The sequence below is a fragment of the Coregonus clupeaformis genome, chromosome 36, assembly GCF_020615455.1.
Source record: "Coregonus clupeaformis isolate EN_2021a chromosome 36, ASM2061545v1, whole genome shotgun sequence".
Lineage (NCBI taxonomy): Eukaryota > Metazoa > Chordata > Actinopteri > Salmoniformes > Salmonidae > Coregonus > Coregonus clupeaformis.
In genome coordinates, this window is record NC_059227.1 from 10,445,514 (window position 1) to 10,460,531 (window position 15,018).

At 45.5% G+C, this 15,018-nt stretch overlaps 2 protein-coding genes across 3 annotated transcripts in view; one reads left to right on the plus strand and one right to left on the minus strand.

Moving 5' to 3' along the window:
* Nucleotides 1-205: 205 nt before the first annotated feature.
* Nucleotides 206-5,679, plus strand: LOC121552497 (toll-like receptor 5). The gene is made up of 2 exons (XM_045211255.1): nt 206-302; nt 1,687-5,679. The coding sequence occupies exon 2, from the start codon at nt 1,691-1,693 to the stop codon at nt 4,340-4,342; it is 2,652 nt and encodes an 883-aa protein (XP_045067190.1). The 5' UTR covers nt 206-302; nt 1,687-1,690; the 3' UTR covers nt 4,343-5,679.
* Nucleotides 5,680-8,744: 3,065 nt separating this feature from the next.
* LOC121552190 (protein dispatched homolog 1) overlaps nt 8,745-15,018 on the minus strand; it is a 92,156-nt gene continuing 85,882 nt past the window's right edge. For both annotated transcript variants that reach the window (XM_041864914.1, XM_041864913.1), the window contains 6 exons: nt 14,914-14,943; nt 14,396-14,519; nt 14,081-14,208; nt 13,202-13,299; nt 12,988-13,085; nt 8,745-12,761 (listed from right to left, as the gene is read on the minus strand). In XM_041864914.1, the coding sequence (XP_041720848.1) occupies nt 9,123-12,761; nt 12,988-13,085; nt 13,202-13,299; nt 14,081-14,208; nt 14,396-14,519; nt 14,914-14,943 (4,117 nt within the window). In that variant the 3' untranslated portion in view covers nt 8,745-9,122. The remainder of the gene's footprint in view (nt 12,762-12,987; nt 13,086-13,201; nt 13,300-14,080; nt 14,209-14,395; nt 14,520-14,913; nt 14,944-15,018) is intronic.

A 15,018-nucleotide genomic window follows, 5' to 3' on the forward strand; every position in this document is an offset into this window, starting at 1 on the left:
AGAGATTATAGGCCTGAGAGATGATGTCTAAACTATTCCCACCAGTAGGTGGCAGTATAGCGGGAGGCCTGAGAGATGATGTCTGCAGTTTGATCCTCTCCGTTTCTGGGGAGGAATATATGAAAAACAGTGGGGGATTCGTTCCATTGGTAGTAAAATTAAATATCCACCTCCCCGGGGCACCGGGCCATGCGAAACGAACTCGCTCAGTGCTTGACTTCACTGAGAGGGTTGTAACCTATCCCATAAACATACTCACCAGCTCGACGCGTATTTGGTTATCAGCGCGCGCATGACTTCAGGTAAATCACAACTTTTACCTTCAGCTTACTGTTTAGGCCTACTATAATAATTGCATTATTGTGCCGGCCTATAGTTGATAGATATCAGAAGAAGAAAAAATTGGTAGCCTGGTTGCCGTCTCAGTTCAGCTATTACTAGTCTTTTTAGCTAACGTTCCACTCCTTACAACTCCTGTGCCAACAGGAGTGGCAATTGTGGAACGTTAGCTAAAAAGACTAGTACCCAGACTATTGTTTTGGAGGTCGTATGTCCACTTCAACAAATTAGATGTCATAAATTATAGACGTGAATGGTTACATTGCAAAGACAACTTTACGCGTTGACGAACCAGACTTGAACAATTGCTGTCATTTTGGAGTCATATTAGGATCTCACAGTTCTTTGGATGGCAACTTTATAACATGTCACATAATTGTAGCCTCTAGAAGTACATTTCAAGTGGGAATCTGGGATTGGTAGCCTACATCCATTTTTCTGATTCTTGAAGAATATAATTGATAAATGCCTCACAAGCTTATGTCTAACTAACCCCATCATAACCCAACATATAAGCTTGTTTTACTCAATTGTTTGTAAACAATGTAATTGTAAACTAACACTGTATAGCTTCAAAACTTTCTGATGGTCAGAGACCACATCACTCAGCAGTTTTCCCGAAAAAGTGGGAGGGTGCCCCTTTTTGCTCACATGATAAGAGTTCTGCTTTTGAATGGACATGTAAACTAGGCCTACCATATAACAACCATTTCTGTTTTGTAACAATCTGACAAATTGAGTCCCTAATATAATTGCCCTATGCTCTCATCCCACTGGGCACAGACATCAGTTCAATGTCTATTTTTGATTTACATTTGGTTGAGTTGTCAACTAATGTGAATTCAACGTGAAATCAACAAAAAATGTCACCATGTCATTGGATTTAGGTTCAAAGTTGAGTGAAGAAAGATGAAATGCCCTTACATTGATGGCTTTTTGCAAATCCAATCAGTTTTCCAAGTTGATTCAACGTCATCACAGATTTCTTAGGTGGAAATTACATGGAAACAACATTGATTGAACACGTTTTTGCACAGTGGGATTGGTGTACACACTTGGGGATAGAAGTGATTCATTCATATAATACAAACAGCCCTGTGTGAGCCTTGTGACTCCAGACTAGAGTAAGGCTGTGTACACAGCATACAAATATGGGATTTTCATTATCAGGTTGGGACACAACCAATGGACTATGGACCTTTCAGTGCAAACAGACAGTTACATGTGAATTCTCTATAGCCAACTGATATATACATCCAATTAATATATGTACTGCAGCCCTGTGATGGAATAACAATCATTTTAATTATATTGAAATAATTAGCATTCTTTTCTACTTTTTGCCAGGGGGATGATGAGGAACCTTATACTGCTGGCTATCTTTGAAGTATACCTGCAGGTAGTGAAATGCACCCCAAAATGCCCTATATATGGTTCTACAGCAGCTTGCACCAGCCAGTCTCTATATCAGGTCCCTGCGCTGCCTCCATACATTACCATTGTGTATATGAGGGATAACTACATCAGTGAGATCAATGAGACCTCCTTCTCTGGGCTTGAAGGATTAAAGGAACTGGACCTCAGTTGGCAACAAGTGAATGGGCTTATTATAAGAACTAACACCTTTCAAAGGCTGGCAAACCTGGCAGTGCTCTATTTAGGGTCTAACAGAGGTTTACAAATTGAGCCAGATGCGTTTGTGGGACTGTCCAACCTGAGAGCTCTCTCTCTGTATATGTGTGACCTGACTGAATCTATTTTACAGGGTGACTATCTCAGGCCCCTGGTCTCGTTGGAAACACTAGATCTGTATGGTAACCAGGTGAAAATAATCCAACCTGCTCTGTTCTTTGTGAACATTACAGATTTCCAAGAGCTAAACGTTACCCTAAACCAGATGGAAAGCATATGTGAGGAAGATTTGCTTGGCTTTCAAGGCAAACACTTTCGGTTCCTCAACTTGAACAGCCTCTATCTATATAGCATGACTCCGTATGGCTTTGACTGGAAACGATGTGGAAATCCCTTTCGGAACATGTCCATGGAGACACTTGACTTATCTTCCAATGGATTCAATGTGGACAAGGCAAAGCTGTTTTTCAATGCAATCCAAGGGACCAAAATTCACCATCTTATTCTGGAGCACAGTACCATGGGGAAATCATTTGGTTTCGGCAACATGAAAGACCCAGACAGGCAAACATTTGAGGGCCTCAAGAATAGTGGTGTCAAGATTCTAGATTTGTCCAAATGCTTTATATTTACTTTGCAATATGCAGTATTCAGTCCGCTGAGAGAGGTACAGGACATAACAATAGCCCAAAACAAAATTAACCAGATTGACAGGGGGGCGTTTTTTGGTCTTGAACATTTACAAAAGCTCAGCCTGTCACACAATCTTATAGGGGAAATATATTCTTACACGTTTGACAATCTACCCAATATTTTAGAACTAGATTTATCTTACAATCATATTGGTGCATTGGGATATCATGCATTTACAGGACTTCCAAACCTACAAGTTCTGGATCTTACAGGAAACTCTATTCGGGAACTAGGTACATATGGTTACCTTGCACCACTACCAAACATCCAACATCTTCGTTTGGCTGATAATAAGATTACATCCTTAGAGGGCCTCTCTGACTTTGCTAATAGTACGATCATACTTAATGTTCAAAACAACAGGTTAAGTAATTTGGAGGATATATACACAGTTTTAGCTAAATTAATGCGCATTGAGCATCTCTGGTATGGTAACAACTTAATACGTTGGTGCACCCTTAACAATAATATTTCAGTGCCAGCTGTGAACTCTCTGAAGCTGCTTGAACTAAGGAACATCGCTTTGCAGATGATATGGGCACAGGGAAAGTGTATGAATGTATTTGAAAATCTTGGCAAGCTTTTAAGTCTGGATTTAAGCTTTAACTCCCTGCTGGCTCTCCCAGATGGTATATTTAAAGGCCTCATCTCTCTGGAAGAAATGGATCTCCACTTCAACTCACTCACATACCTCCAACCAGACATTTTTCCAGAGAGTCTCAAAACAGTTGACCTCTCTTACAATTTCCTGGTCTCTCCTGACCCAGCAGCTTTCCATTCTCTCAGCTGGATCAACCTGTATAGGAATCGATTCCACTGTGACTGCTTCCTGGTGGACTTTCTGACGTGGCTGAACGGGACTAACGTGACTTTTCCTGACCCTGGCGTGAATGAATTCAGCTGTGAGTTTCCCTCAGATCTCCATGGCATCAGCCTGTTGAATTACAGCTCAGTCATATTGTGTAAGAAGGATGACGAGAGGCTGGTTCAGGAACTAAGGCTCTCGCTCTTCATCGGTTGCACAGCGCTCATCATCCTAATCACGGTCGGTACAATTGTTTTCGCTCGTCTCCGTGGATTCCTCTTCAAAGTTTACAAAAAGGTGACCTCCAGGATCCTTGAGGGCCCTAGGAAGGATCCTCCTGCTGGTGGGCCTCGGTACGACGCTTACATATGCTTCAGCAACAATGACTACAAGTGGGTAGAAACCGCCCTGTTGAACAGACTAGACTCTCAGTTGGCGGAGCAAAACGTCCTCCGCTGCTGCTTCGAGGTCAGAGACTTCATCCCAGGTGAAGATCACCTGTCCAATATCAGGGATGCCATATGGAGGAGCAGGAAGACCGTTTGTATTGTGTCTAAAGAGTTCCTCAAGGATGGCTGGTGCCTGGAGGCCTTTACCCTGGCTCAGAGCAGGATGCTGGAGGAGCTCAGAGATGTTCTCATCATGGTGGTCGTGGGGAAAGTCCCCCATTACAGACTGATGAAACACAAAGCCATTAGGACCTTTGCCCAGAAGAGGGAGTACCTGCAGTGGCCGGAGGACCCCCAGGACATAAAATGGTTCTATGAGAAGCTCATGTCCAAGATTCTTAAGGACAGGAAGGTAAAAAAGAACACCGCCAAAGATAACAACGGGGATATCACACTTGTAAATATGACAGAAGTTGGAACTTAATGTTGTTGACTAATTTTTCCACGGCCTGTATGCTTAAGTGAAAATCATATTTTACTGTACTGTGAATTCATAGATCATACATTTTTATTTTGTCTGAATAACATTAAGAATTTTTACCATATTGATTACAGGCAAAATGGAGAGGGTCCGCTGTCTTTTGGCATAGCTTGTTTTTTACCACTAGGTGGCGGGCTCAACCTTTATTCACTAATATTGGTACTGTGAAACGTTACCTTCTGTATAAATCAAATCCAATTTGATTGGTCACATACATATTTAGCAGATGTTATTGCAGGTGTAGCGAAATGCTTGTATTTTTTGTTTGTTTTTTATGTAAGAAATAACACACAAAAAAAAATACTGCAAAGTTGCTTAGGAGCTGCCATGTCGGTCGGCGCAATCTATGATTATAGTGTGTTTTGCAGTGTGTACAATGCAACGTTCTCGTGGTTTACATTTACACATTGTAATATAATTAATGTAAGGATTTTGGTAATTTTAATAAAACATTCCAACTTCTCTACTAAACTTGAATAATAATTATGCTAACTTTTATACCGCATGCATGCTTTCACTTGTTCTGAGGATTTGAAAAATGACTGTGAATTTATCTCCTCCCTACTTCCCTACTTCCTATGTCTGAAAACAGGATGCCACTGGGTAGAGTAAAACTTCCTGCTGTAAGGAGGATCTGAGAATAACCTCATCCTCTCTCAGCAGACACAGCCCACTGGGTACAGATGTAAGTTCAATGTCTATTCCACGTTGGTTCAGCGTAATTTCATTGAAATGACGTGGAAACAACGTTGATTCAACCACTGTGTGCCCAGTGGGAGTGTTTAGGGCTTCTTGATGGAAACCTCTCCTGACCTGTGTTAATTAACAGAGCACACGTTTAGACATCGAATGTTATTGGAAAGGTTTTTGAATGGACATGTAATCTACGCCTACCATATAACAACCATTTCTGTTTTGTAACAATCTCACATTTTCATTTAAAACACAAAGTACTATACCATGTTTCAGTAACAGGAATGGATCTCTGTTAGAGATAATGTAAAAGTGTAGCCTTAATGATCATGTGATTTTTCTCTTATAACTATGAGAAGATAGAAAGCACAGTGTGGTTCTACAAAAACTGTAACATAAACCACAAATCATGAGAGGAAAGTGCTTCTGTACAGGTGTAGGATCTTAATTTGACCTATATTGTCACAGCAAAATAATCCAGCATCAACAAGATTGGAATGTTTAGTCCATACTGTTGCTTGATCGGTGGTTAGGCCATTAGCTGGTCAAAAATATTCTACATTAAAAGTGCAATACTGTTAATATAATTGTGTGTTAGTGTGGGTTTTTAGTGAATCTATGTAAATTGCGAAGCTCATCTGCATTCCCTGTGGTGCAGGAAAATTCTCATCAACAAGAGTGATCAAATTAAGATCCTACAATTATATTATGCTTCGTCAAATACTCAATTTGCAAGAACCCTAGAGCTCAAATTGAAAAGATTAACAAATATTTACCAAGTAAATAAACTACAGGTCTCCGCTTTAGAGTTATTTCAGGGACCCGTAGTGTTATTGGAACAGAGGCGCATGCTGGTCAGATTCCCCTCACAAGAAAATGTAATAAACGCTGCCCCATAACCATAGCAAATATTTGACCTCAGTTCAAACAAATATAATGATATGCTTTCCGTGTAAGCTGAGGTGAAATCCATTGACCGGAGTGGTCAATCTACAGTGAGCTGGCCTGGTGTATAAAGACACCAATGGAGGAGACCTAAGACCAGGGACCACAGTCCATCCAGTCATATAAAGCCCATCACTTCAGTATAACAGGATCTCTCATGCAAATCCCTCTAACCAACCACACTTTTCCCCTTGGGTAAATTTACGCAATGTGTTTTTTTAAAGGTTTGTTTGTGTGGGGGGTATGGGATTAGAGGGGGGTTACAAAGCAAAACAGAGGTTAGTAGTGACGCACAGCGGTACTTTTGACTTCCATCTCTATTTTAGAAGGGGATAAGGGAAAATAATATAGAAAATGTTCTATTGAAGACCACAGAGGCCTGTCCCCCCCAATTGTCTGTACTTGTTGACTGCAGAAACAGTCAGGTACTGGTAGCCTACCCAACCCAGGCTAGAGGCCATGTGGTAGTAAAGGAGTTGATGGAGCACCTGCAGTCAACTTGATTGGCGTCTGTCCTCAGAGAGAAAGACAGGCCTGAGTGGCAATCAAGAGCATGGAGTTTTAATGGAGCATAACTGCTTTTCCCATCTACCCCTGGGGCTCCGGCTGTGAGTGTTTGGTACGGGATCAGCCTTCAGATTCCACACAGGAAAGGAAAGGCAGGGAAGAGAGGACCTATTTCCCAACGGACCCTTTGGAAACAGGTGTTTTCTGCACTTGGAATGCTGGAGTGGCCTTGCCAGCGTGGGGAGAGAGCACAGGGATAAGGATATTATGTCTGTCTCCGTCACCTGTTTTTCCAGCCATATCTTCCCTACAGTTTGAAGTTCCACATTATTCAAGTTATCTCCTCTGGTAATTGCTTCTTATGAGATTGCAAGAGCAGCCAACATTATGAAAATACTGAGTGACTCTGTGATACCAGGATGTTTATATAAGCTATGTAAGGTGAACTTCAGGATACAGCTGTGCCTCAGACTCCTATTAATGTGCTGTGCACGATGAAATACCAAGTTAAATTAACCCAACTCATGGCAATATGGGCAACCACTCATCATTCTCTGCCTAATATACAGTACACTGACTAGCGGCTAGCCCTTTATGATAGAGTAGACTGAAGCCCTTCTTCCTTAGATATGAGGAGCGGTCTCCCCAAGAACAATTTTCTCAGGTAAAGATCAGATTGTCAGAATGCTTCATCTGAGACAAGTCTGCCAATTTGTCCAATGTATCTTTCTTGTAGTTCTCCCTGTAGCGAGTGTTCACACAAAAGGAAGATGTGGCTAGCTATCCTTCCCCAGTCAAAGGTACGTACTGTTGTCTCTGTGGCATTCCTCAGGTCAGGACTGCAGAAACATTGGGGCTAGGTAAACAAGGGCAAGTTTACACAGGCGGCATGTCATTTTGGAAAGTTTCCAGCCAGCGCGAGATGAGAGGTTCGAACAGTTGCCCCTATGAGTGACAGAGGTCCCATCTGTACCCCTCAGTGATTGGCAAGGCTGAACAGGGATAGGGATTTGTACTGGCTGGAACTAGATGTGTGATTGACAGGTAAGAAATGTCTGTGCTTAGTTCATGTCTGACCCTCGCCCATGAAAGTGTGAGATAGAAAAGGAGTGGAGAAATGAGAAAGAGAACTTGGCAGATGCTAGAGGAATTTCTACTCGCTCACACCATATCATATAGTTTTATTGTACCCTAATCAACGTTAAAACTGATCTTTGGTTTTTAGTGGGTATGGTGTCGGAGACTAAGGGAGCTGGGCTACAGTGGCACCTTGGTCTCTCTCTCACAGATAATTACAGCCGTCTGGTAGCCTACGATACAAGTTCAGAGCTGCATATCTGACATTAATTCACGACTGAAAGTGTAATTATAATTCTGTCTGCTGTGGTGAGTCATACTTCCTGCAGAGCCGTGTCTAACGTATATGTTTGCTCTGCAGCAGAAGGTTTGGCCAAGATCTTGGACCACCAGGGAAACCTGTTAGAAGGGGGGATGGATGGCAGGAGCCAGAACAGCAAATAAAACACAGGACTTTGGATTTGTGGATGTAAATTAATAGGATACTTTCCATTGGATGGAGTTAACGAAGGGCTTCCAAAGATTCTGAGAAAGGGAATAAATAGAATGTAATTGACATGTTACAAAATCAAAATGATAGGACCCATATGAGTTATACTATTACAGTTGCATGTGTAGATGAAGGGTGTGGATGGTTTAGTGGTTAAGAGGTAGCCTAGTGGTTAAGAGCGTTAGGTAGGTCAGTATCCGAAAGGTCGCCAATTTCGAATCCCAGAGCCAACTAGGTAATAAATAAATACAAATCTGTTGATGTGCACTTGAGCAAGGCACTTAACCCTTATTGCCCCTGTAAGTCGCTCTGGATAAGAGAGTCTGCTAAAATGTAAATGTCTATGAGACCTGCTGATGTCCTACTGTCTATGATTCTGACCAGCTTGGAATGTGATGCAGGCTCTTGGGGAGTGAAGATTAGAAATCAAACGTCTGTGTGGTGTAGGAGCTCAGAGAGCCCAGCACAGCACCGTGGCCTCAGGCCAGACCGAGCAAATCTTCTAAAGGCGCCAACAGCAGTGAGACAATGAAACAGGTGTACCAGTTGTTATTTCAAACCGTACCCTTTGAACAAACCCTTGAGATACTTTTCATTTCATACTGTAGGAGCAGAGTGGAAAGAGCCAGACAATCATGTTAAAATGACTTTATAATCATACAGTACATCTTTCATATTGGACCGAAAGGCATGTGGCAACGCGAAACAGACTAAGGCCTGTGGTTCTTATAGAATAAAGTCAATGGTTCACCTTTCCTTAAACAGGTTAGAGCTTCATAAAATTACAGTATACTCAAAATAATACAGTACATCTGACCGATCAAACCAATATCTGCACAGTAGAAACAGTAATCACAGAATATATATAGGGACATACTTTTACATGAACGACATAAGGCACTTGGTCAGTGAAATATCCCAAACACTTTAATTGCATAGGGACACTGCTCCTGATAGCTTGATATGACAAAAGTTTACTCTTTAGATATAGTCTCTTAAGTCTCTTTGCTGTCAACATAAACTTTCAGATGAGGGTTTTGAATTTATTGCAAGAGCAGGCACATTGGCTTCAGCTTTTGGCACGTTAAACTCAACAGAATTGCACTTTACTCTTAAAGTCCTGTTAAAACAGTAGAGTTTCTTGGGAGAGGCTGAGGATGCCCTCTCTTTTTTAGGGTTCTGTTTGCACGTTTTGACACTTTCTTCCCATGTGACGGGAGTAGTACTGGTTTCAAGCTTCTCCTGGTTGCCAGGTATCTTATGACAAGAGTCCTTTTGCATCGTGGTGGACACATAATTATCCATGCTCTGATTCCTCAGAGAGTTGACAATTTTCTCTTCCGCCCTCTGTGTTTCATGATTGGCTATGCAGCACCCTGTGTGTGTGTGGGCTAATGTGCAGCCCAGAGCGGAGGCAGGAGGACCTTGAGTCTGGGCTGGGGTGGTGGGGCTGCCACTAGGGCCAGAGGATCCTCCAGTCCGGTGTGCTTCCTCCAGCCCAGCTGGGTCTGGGGCAGAGTGCTGGTCCCTGGGGAGGCCACCTGTGAGGGGGACAGTGTGAACACAGTAGTTTCTGAGGTGGCAGCTGTGAGGGCCCTGTCTGGGCAACCTGCCCGGGGTGCAGTGGTGGAAGTGGGCTGGGGGACAGTGGACATAGTGCATACGGCAACCTATTGGTTTGTAGACTGCGTCCAGAGTGGAAAGGAGGGTCTGGCCTTTGTTCGCATGGCTGCCTGTGAGGGGGAACAGAGGAGTGGGGCATGGGGAGTCCTGGGTGGTTTGAGTACATGGGTGGGGGGTCCACTGCATACCCATAGACTGCTGAGGGTGAGGGGGATCTCCACATGTGCAGGTTGTGTTATGGGAGTACTGGCATCTGGGTGTGGGGTCGGTGGCCAGTATGCCCAGTCCATTTTCAGAGCAGGGCCCTCTGCCAGGCTCTGCCTTGCTCTTAAAGGGGATGTGTGTGCAGGGGGCAGAGTGGGGGGCTATTCCATTATAGAGCTGGGTGCACGTCTCCTGTTCCTCTGCAGGTTTCTCATCGTTCCTTTGGTTCGAGGCTAACGGTTCCAGCTCGTAATGCTCATGCTCCACCTCTCCTCCTCGGCTGTCCAGTTGGTACTTTGTGCCATGCTTGCCCTGGGGTGAGGGGACGTTGGTGGTGCCCTCTTTGAAAGCCTGGCACTGAAACCTCTTGGGCAGGGGGATCTGTCCACAGGTGCCCTGGGGGCCCAGGCAACGGCACATGCACTGGAAGAAGAAGGTGGCGAAAGCCCAACTGATGCACATGATGAGCATCATGAAGGTGCCCAGCTGGGTGTAGGCTAGCACCGTGGACGGCATCATCATCGCCCCGGCAACGAAGGTGGTGAGTGCCGCCATGGCGATAGCAGAACCCATCCGGCCGAGGGAGAAGACTACCTTCCCCTCGCGGTCGGGCTCGGGGGCAAGGCGGTAGGCGACTCCGTAGTGCACGGCGAAGTCCACCGACAGACCCACTGCCACCGAGATGGTGACAGACTCCAGCACGTTAAGCTCCCAGCCCAGCAGAACCAGCGAGCCCACTGTGACGAAGATGGTCCCTGCGATGGAGAGGATGGCGTAGAGGCTGATGATGATGTTCCAGGTGGTGAGGAGCATGACCACGAAGGCCACCACCACGGACAACGCCATGGCGATGAGCGTTCCATCCGATAGGCTGTCCTGCAGGTCATAGAACTCCAGGTTGCTGACGAACCAGCCGTAGCTCAGCCCGTCTGGGGCATTCTTCAGCTCCTCCTGGATCCAGGTGTCCACCTCGTGGTAGAACTGGTGCATCTTCTCATAGGCCAGTGTGAACAGGTAGGTGCTCTTGAACTCCAGGACGATGGCCCGGATGGTGTCGTTGATGTCGAAGCGAGGCCCGGGGGTCTTACTGTCCAGGTGGAAGCTGGTGCTGCGGTCCAGCTCCATGATGGCTCTCTTGATGCACAGCTCAAAGACATCCTGCTTGTAGGGGAAGGTAGACTGACTGCAGCAGGGGTAGACCGAGGCCTCTTCACAGTCCCGGTTCTCCATCCACTGCTTGAAGGTCTCGATGAAGCAGCTGGTGAAATCCTGCTCCTCCGACTGGAACACGAAGCTCTGGTTCCTCAGCTTCTGGCAGAAGTTGAGGATCCACAGCTGGGAGGCCGGGCTGGCGATGTTGAAAGTCTTGTCCAGCATCAGCTTGCCTTTGTTCTTGGGGTTGAGGGGGTCCCCATTGTCCACGGGGGTGACCCCCCAGATGATGGTGATAGGCATGTGCAGGTCCTCCCCGTGGTGGACCCTCTCGAACATGAACAGTTTCTTGTACTCGGCGTCGTAGCGCTCAAATGGGTGGGAGGAGCGGAACACCTTAAACTCGGACAGCTCCAGAGAGGGCAGCTTCATCTTGGGGTTTACACAAACCACGTATGCCCCTCCCACGGTGAAGGCCAGGAAACAGAAAAGCCAGAGGTAACGCAGTTTGATCACGATACAGGGCAGCACCTTCTCAAAGAAGATCCTGGAGGCCTCAGAGACAGTGAAGAGGCACTTGTTGGCCTTCTGGCACAGATTGGCCCAGAGGGTGCGGGTGCAAAACCCTGTCTGCTGGTGGGGAGGTTTTGAGCAGGTGAAAATGTTGGGCAGGTAGCGTTCATGGAGCACCACCACAGCCGGCAGCCAGGTCACCATCAGTATGTAGTTAACCAAGATGGCCGTTCCGGCGTAGACGCCGAAACAGCGGATGGCGGTGATGTTGCTGACATAGTTGGCGTAGAACGCGGCGGCTGTGGTAAAGCTGGTGACAAACATTGAGAGGGCGGCGTGCTGCAGAGTGATGCTCACCGTCTCCGACAGCTCAGCGTTGGGCTTGTCAAACTTGGTGTAGTTCCACACGTCACAGAGGACGAAGGCGTCGTCTGCCCCGATACCCACCAGGATGATGAGGGCCGTGAGGTTCATGAAGGGGAAGAACTCAAAGTCGAACACCATGCGGTACAGAAAGTAGGACACGATCAGAGAGCTGATGATGGCGATCATGGTCATCAGGGTGATGAACACAGAGCGGGTGTAGACACACATGACAACCAGCACAATCACTATGGCTATGGCTGGATACACGGTATCCGTCAGTAGGTAGTCCTGGAACAGGTTGTGTTTGATACCGAACTCGATCCCCGTGATGGTGGTGACGCCGTCCGAGGAGTTCCAGTTCTCAAAGTTGTCCAGGTAAATGTTCATCATGGTCTCCCCTTTCTCCGTTGGGGAGAACAACATGCTGTGTTTAAGGGAGGGGATAAGATAGTCTGTGTTCTTTGGGCTCAGAAAGTCTTTGTCCACCAGAAAATGGAGGATCTGGTAGATGGCGTTGTACTTGGTGCACTTGCGGGGGACGTTGGTGCACTTGGACTGGTCCTTCCGGCGCGTGGTCATGTCCCAGCAGTCGGGGCCCAGGGTTCCGTTGTGGTAGTACTTGGCGCAGGAGCGCAGGATCTTGAGGGTATGCGACACATCACGCTCTGTGATCTTCTGGCAGGAGGACTTGTTGGTGAGGATCGCCACATAGTTGCCCAGGGTCCAGCTGGGGCAGCAAGAGGCGTCAGTGGTGCGCTGGCACAGGCTCCAGTACTGAGGGTGGGAGCGCACCTGGAGACAGCACAACACAACACAAGATAAGAACAGAGTACGACTAGAATATAACTATTGACCCAAGGAGATCAGGAGACAAGGCCAATATATCAGGATGTCAGGTTAGTTCCAGCCTGAGACAGCATAGACTCCAGCCATAACATTTCTAATATGATGGGGCTTATTGAACCATTTGACATGAGAAAATGCTGAGGCACATCTTCAACAGTGCTGTTCCACTTACCCGTGTATTGTCCAAATTGCACATAGATTTAATTGCTTGTATGTTCCACAGGTTCTTCCCCTCTGCTGATGTGAATACTAATCTGGAGTATCTGTCACCTGCACATACAGTAAAGAGCATCTGGTTAGCATTTCATCACAGTCAAACATTCAGTCAGTCAAACACTTACTAGACAAACTCTTGAAACAGGAGAAGTGTTAGGATGAGTTTGTACCTGGAACATCACAGAAGAAACTGTCTTTGCTGAAGTCCCAGTCAGCTTGTCTTTTATCTCGGTCAAAGTGATCTTCAGCCCACCTGTCCTCTTGGTGACTGAAATAAAAAAGTACAAGTGTGATTGCACTGTTGACTGTTAACATTTCATACATTTGTATAACGGTTCCTATCAATTCTGAAGATCTACATGACAGAATGAGATGTAATCCACTTAAAGCATACACCCAGCAGAGATGGTATATGGTAACAACATGAAAGACAGTTAAAAATAGCACAGTATTGAAGGGTCATTCTTAAACAAATGAAGGAAACGGTTGTAGGCCAACCCATTAGTGATGACAAAGCCAGTGACTGTATCATAAATCAGTAGAGTGAGCACCATCGCAATGTTATCATTATTTTAATAATCGTAATAATAGCCAGATCATAAGAGGGTTTTCAGGGAGTGGTGCCAACAGGCCTTCTTAGGGGCCACATCCTCTGACAAAGACAGACAGGAAGGCCCTTTAATCAGGAGTTTGTCAGAGCAGACTGAGGGGCCGAGGCGGAATTATGCAGAGAGTCCTGCTGACGGCCCCCCCAAGTCCACACACACCTGCTCTTGATTACTCACCGGGCCCCCAGTGATCAGGATAAGTAATGGAAGATAGGCCTGGGATAGAACAACCCCCCCCGACCGACCGATCCTTTTGCAGGATGGGATTGAGATTTAGTGTGTCTGCTTGTCTGTCATCACTCCATCTCCTGGCCTGAGGCCTAAACCTGATCTAGCCTACCTCAGCCCCCTTCATCAGGGATTTTGAATCAATACATGCTTCACTAAAGGGTTAGGAGGATGACAACAAATGGACAGGATCTGTGTGGTAGTCCTTGTTACCTTTTCGCCTGCTCGTCCGCATATTTGAATGGGTAGTTAGCCAGGGTTGCTTTGTACCCTGTGTTTTTCACCATGTTGTTCCATGTGACTAGTCGCTGGCCTATGGCCGTGCCTCGTGGCTCAAATCCCTGAATAAATAGAGGACATCTTTTTAGTTTACCAGGAAATTCGCCGTTGACATATTGGACTTTTCACATGCACTCAATATAATGATTTTGATGTGTGCGAAACACTATGTTTTCAAGCTTGGTCAAATAAAGACCAAGACTTTCTAGGGAGAAAGTGTTGTGCCTTCCGTAGGCTCGGCCTACTCACCAGTAAAGGGTCTGAGAAGTCTGGCAGGTCTGGCACCAGGATACCCACCAGGGCACACACCACGATGAGGACTGTACACACCCCCAGCACCACCACTGGCCAATCAGCAATCAGCTCTGCATAGCTGGAGATGAAGGACAGGTGTTGATTAAACACAAGGCTGATGGCTTTATAACTATTCTAATATTATACGTACTGATAAGTAAACAGAAAAGAGAAGGGTACATGGATACACTAGTAGAATATCAAAAAGAGTAGAAGGTGCTCATTAAAATGCCATTATTGAATATTTGTAGTTAATCACGTATATTCAGTGTTCAGCCTTGAAAGAAACTAAAAGGCATCTTTTGTAAAGGAGCATGGGTGACGGTTAGCAGGTTCCAGGTACAGAGAGACCTTTTCACATAGATAACACTGATGATTCACTATACAGGAATGACAGTTCGGCTGGGTTTTGATGGACTCAAGGAGAGAGAGCTTTTGTAAAAAAAGAGGGAATTATCTTTGGCAGGTCTTACCTTTTGGGGAACCGAAAAGGCCTTGCAGGGCTGCAAAACAAAGGGAGATAAATCAGGTTTACATTTACGAGTCAAAGCAACAGCCAATCAAAACCAGATTTGCCT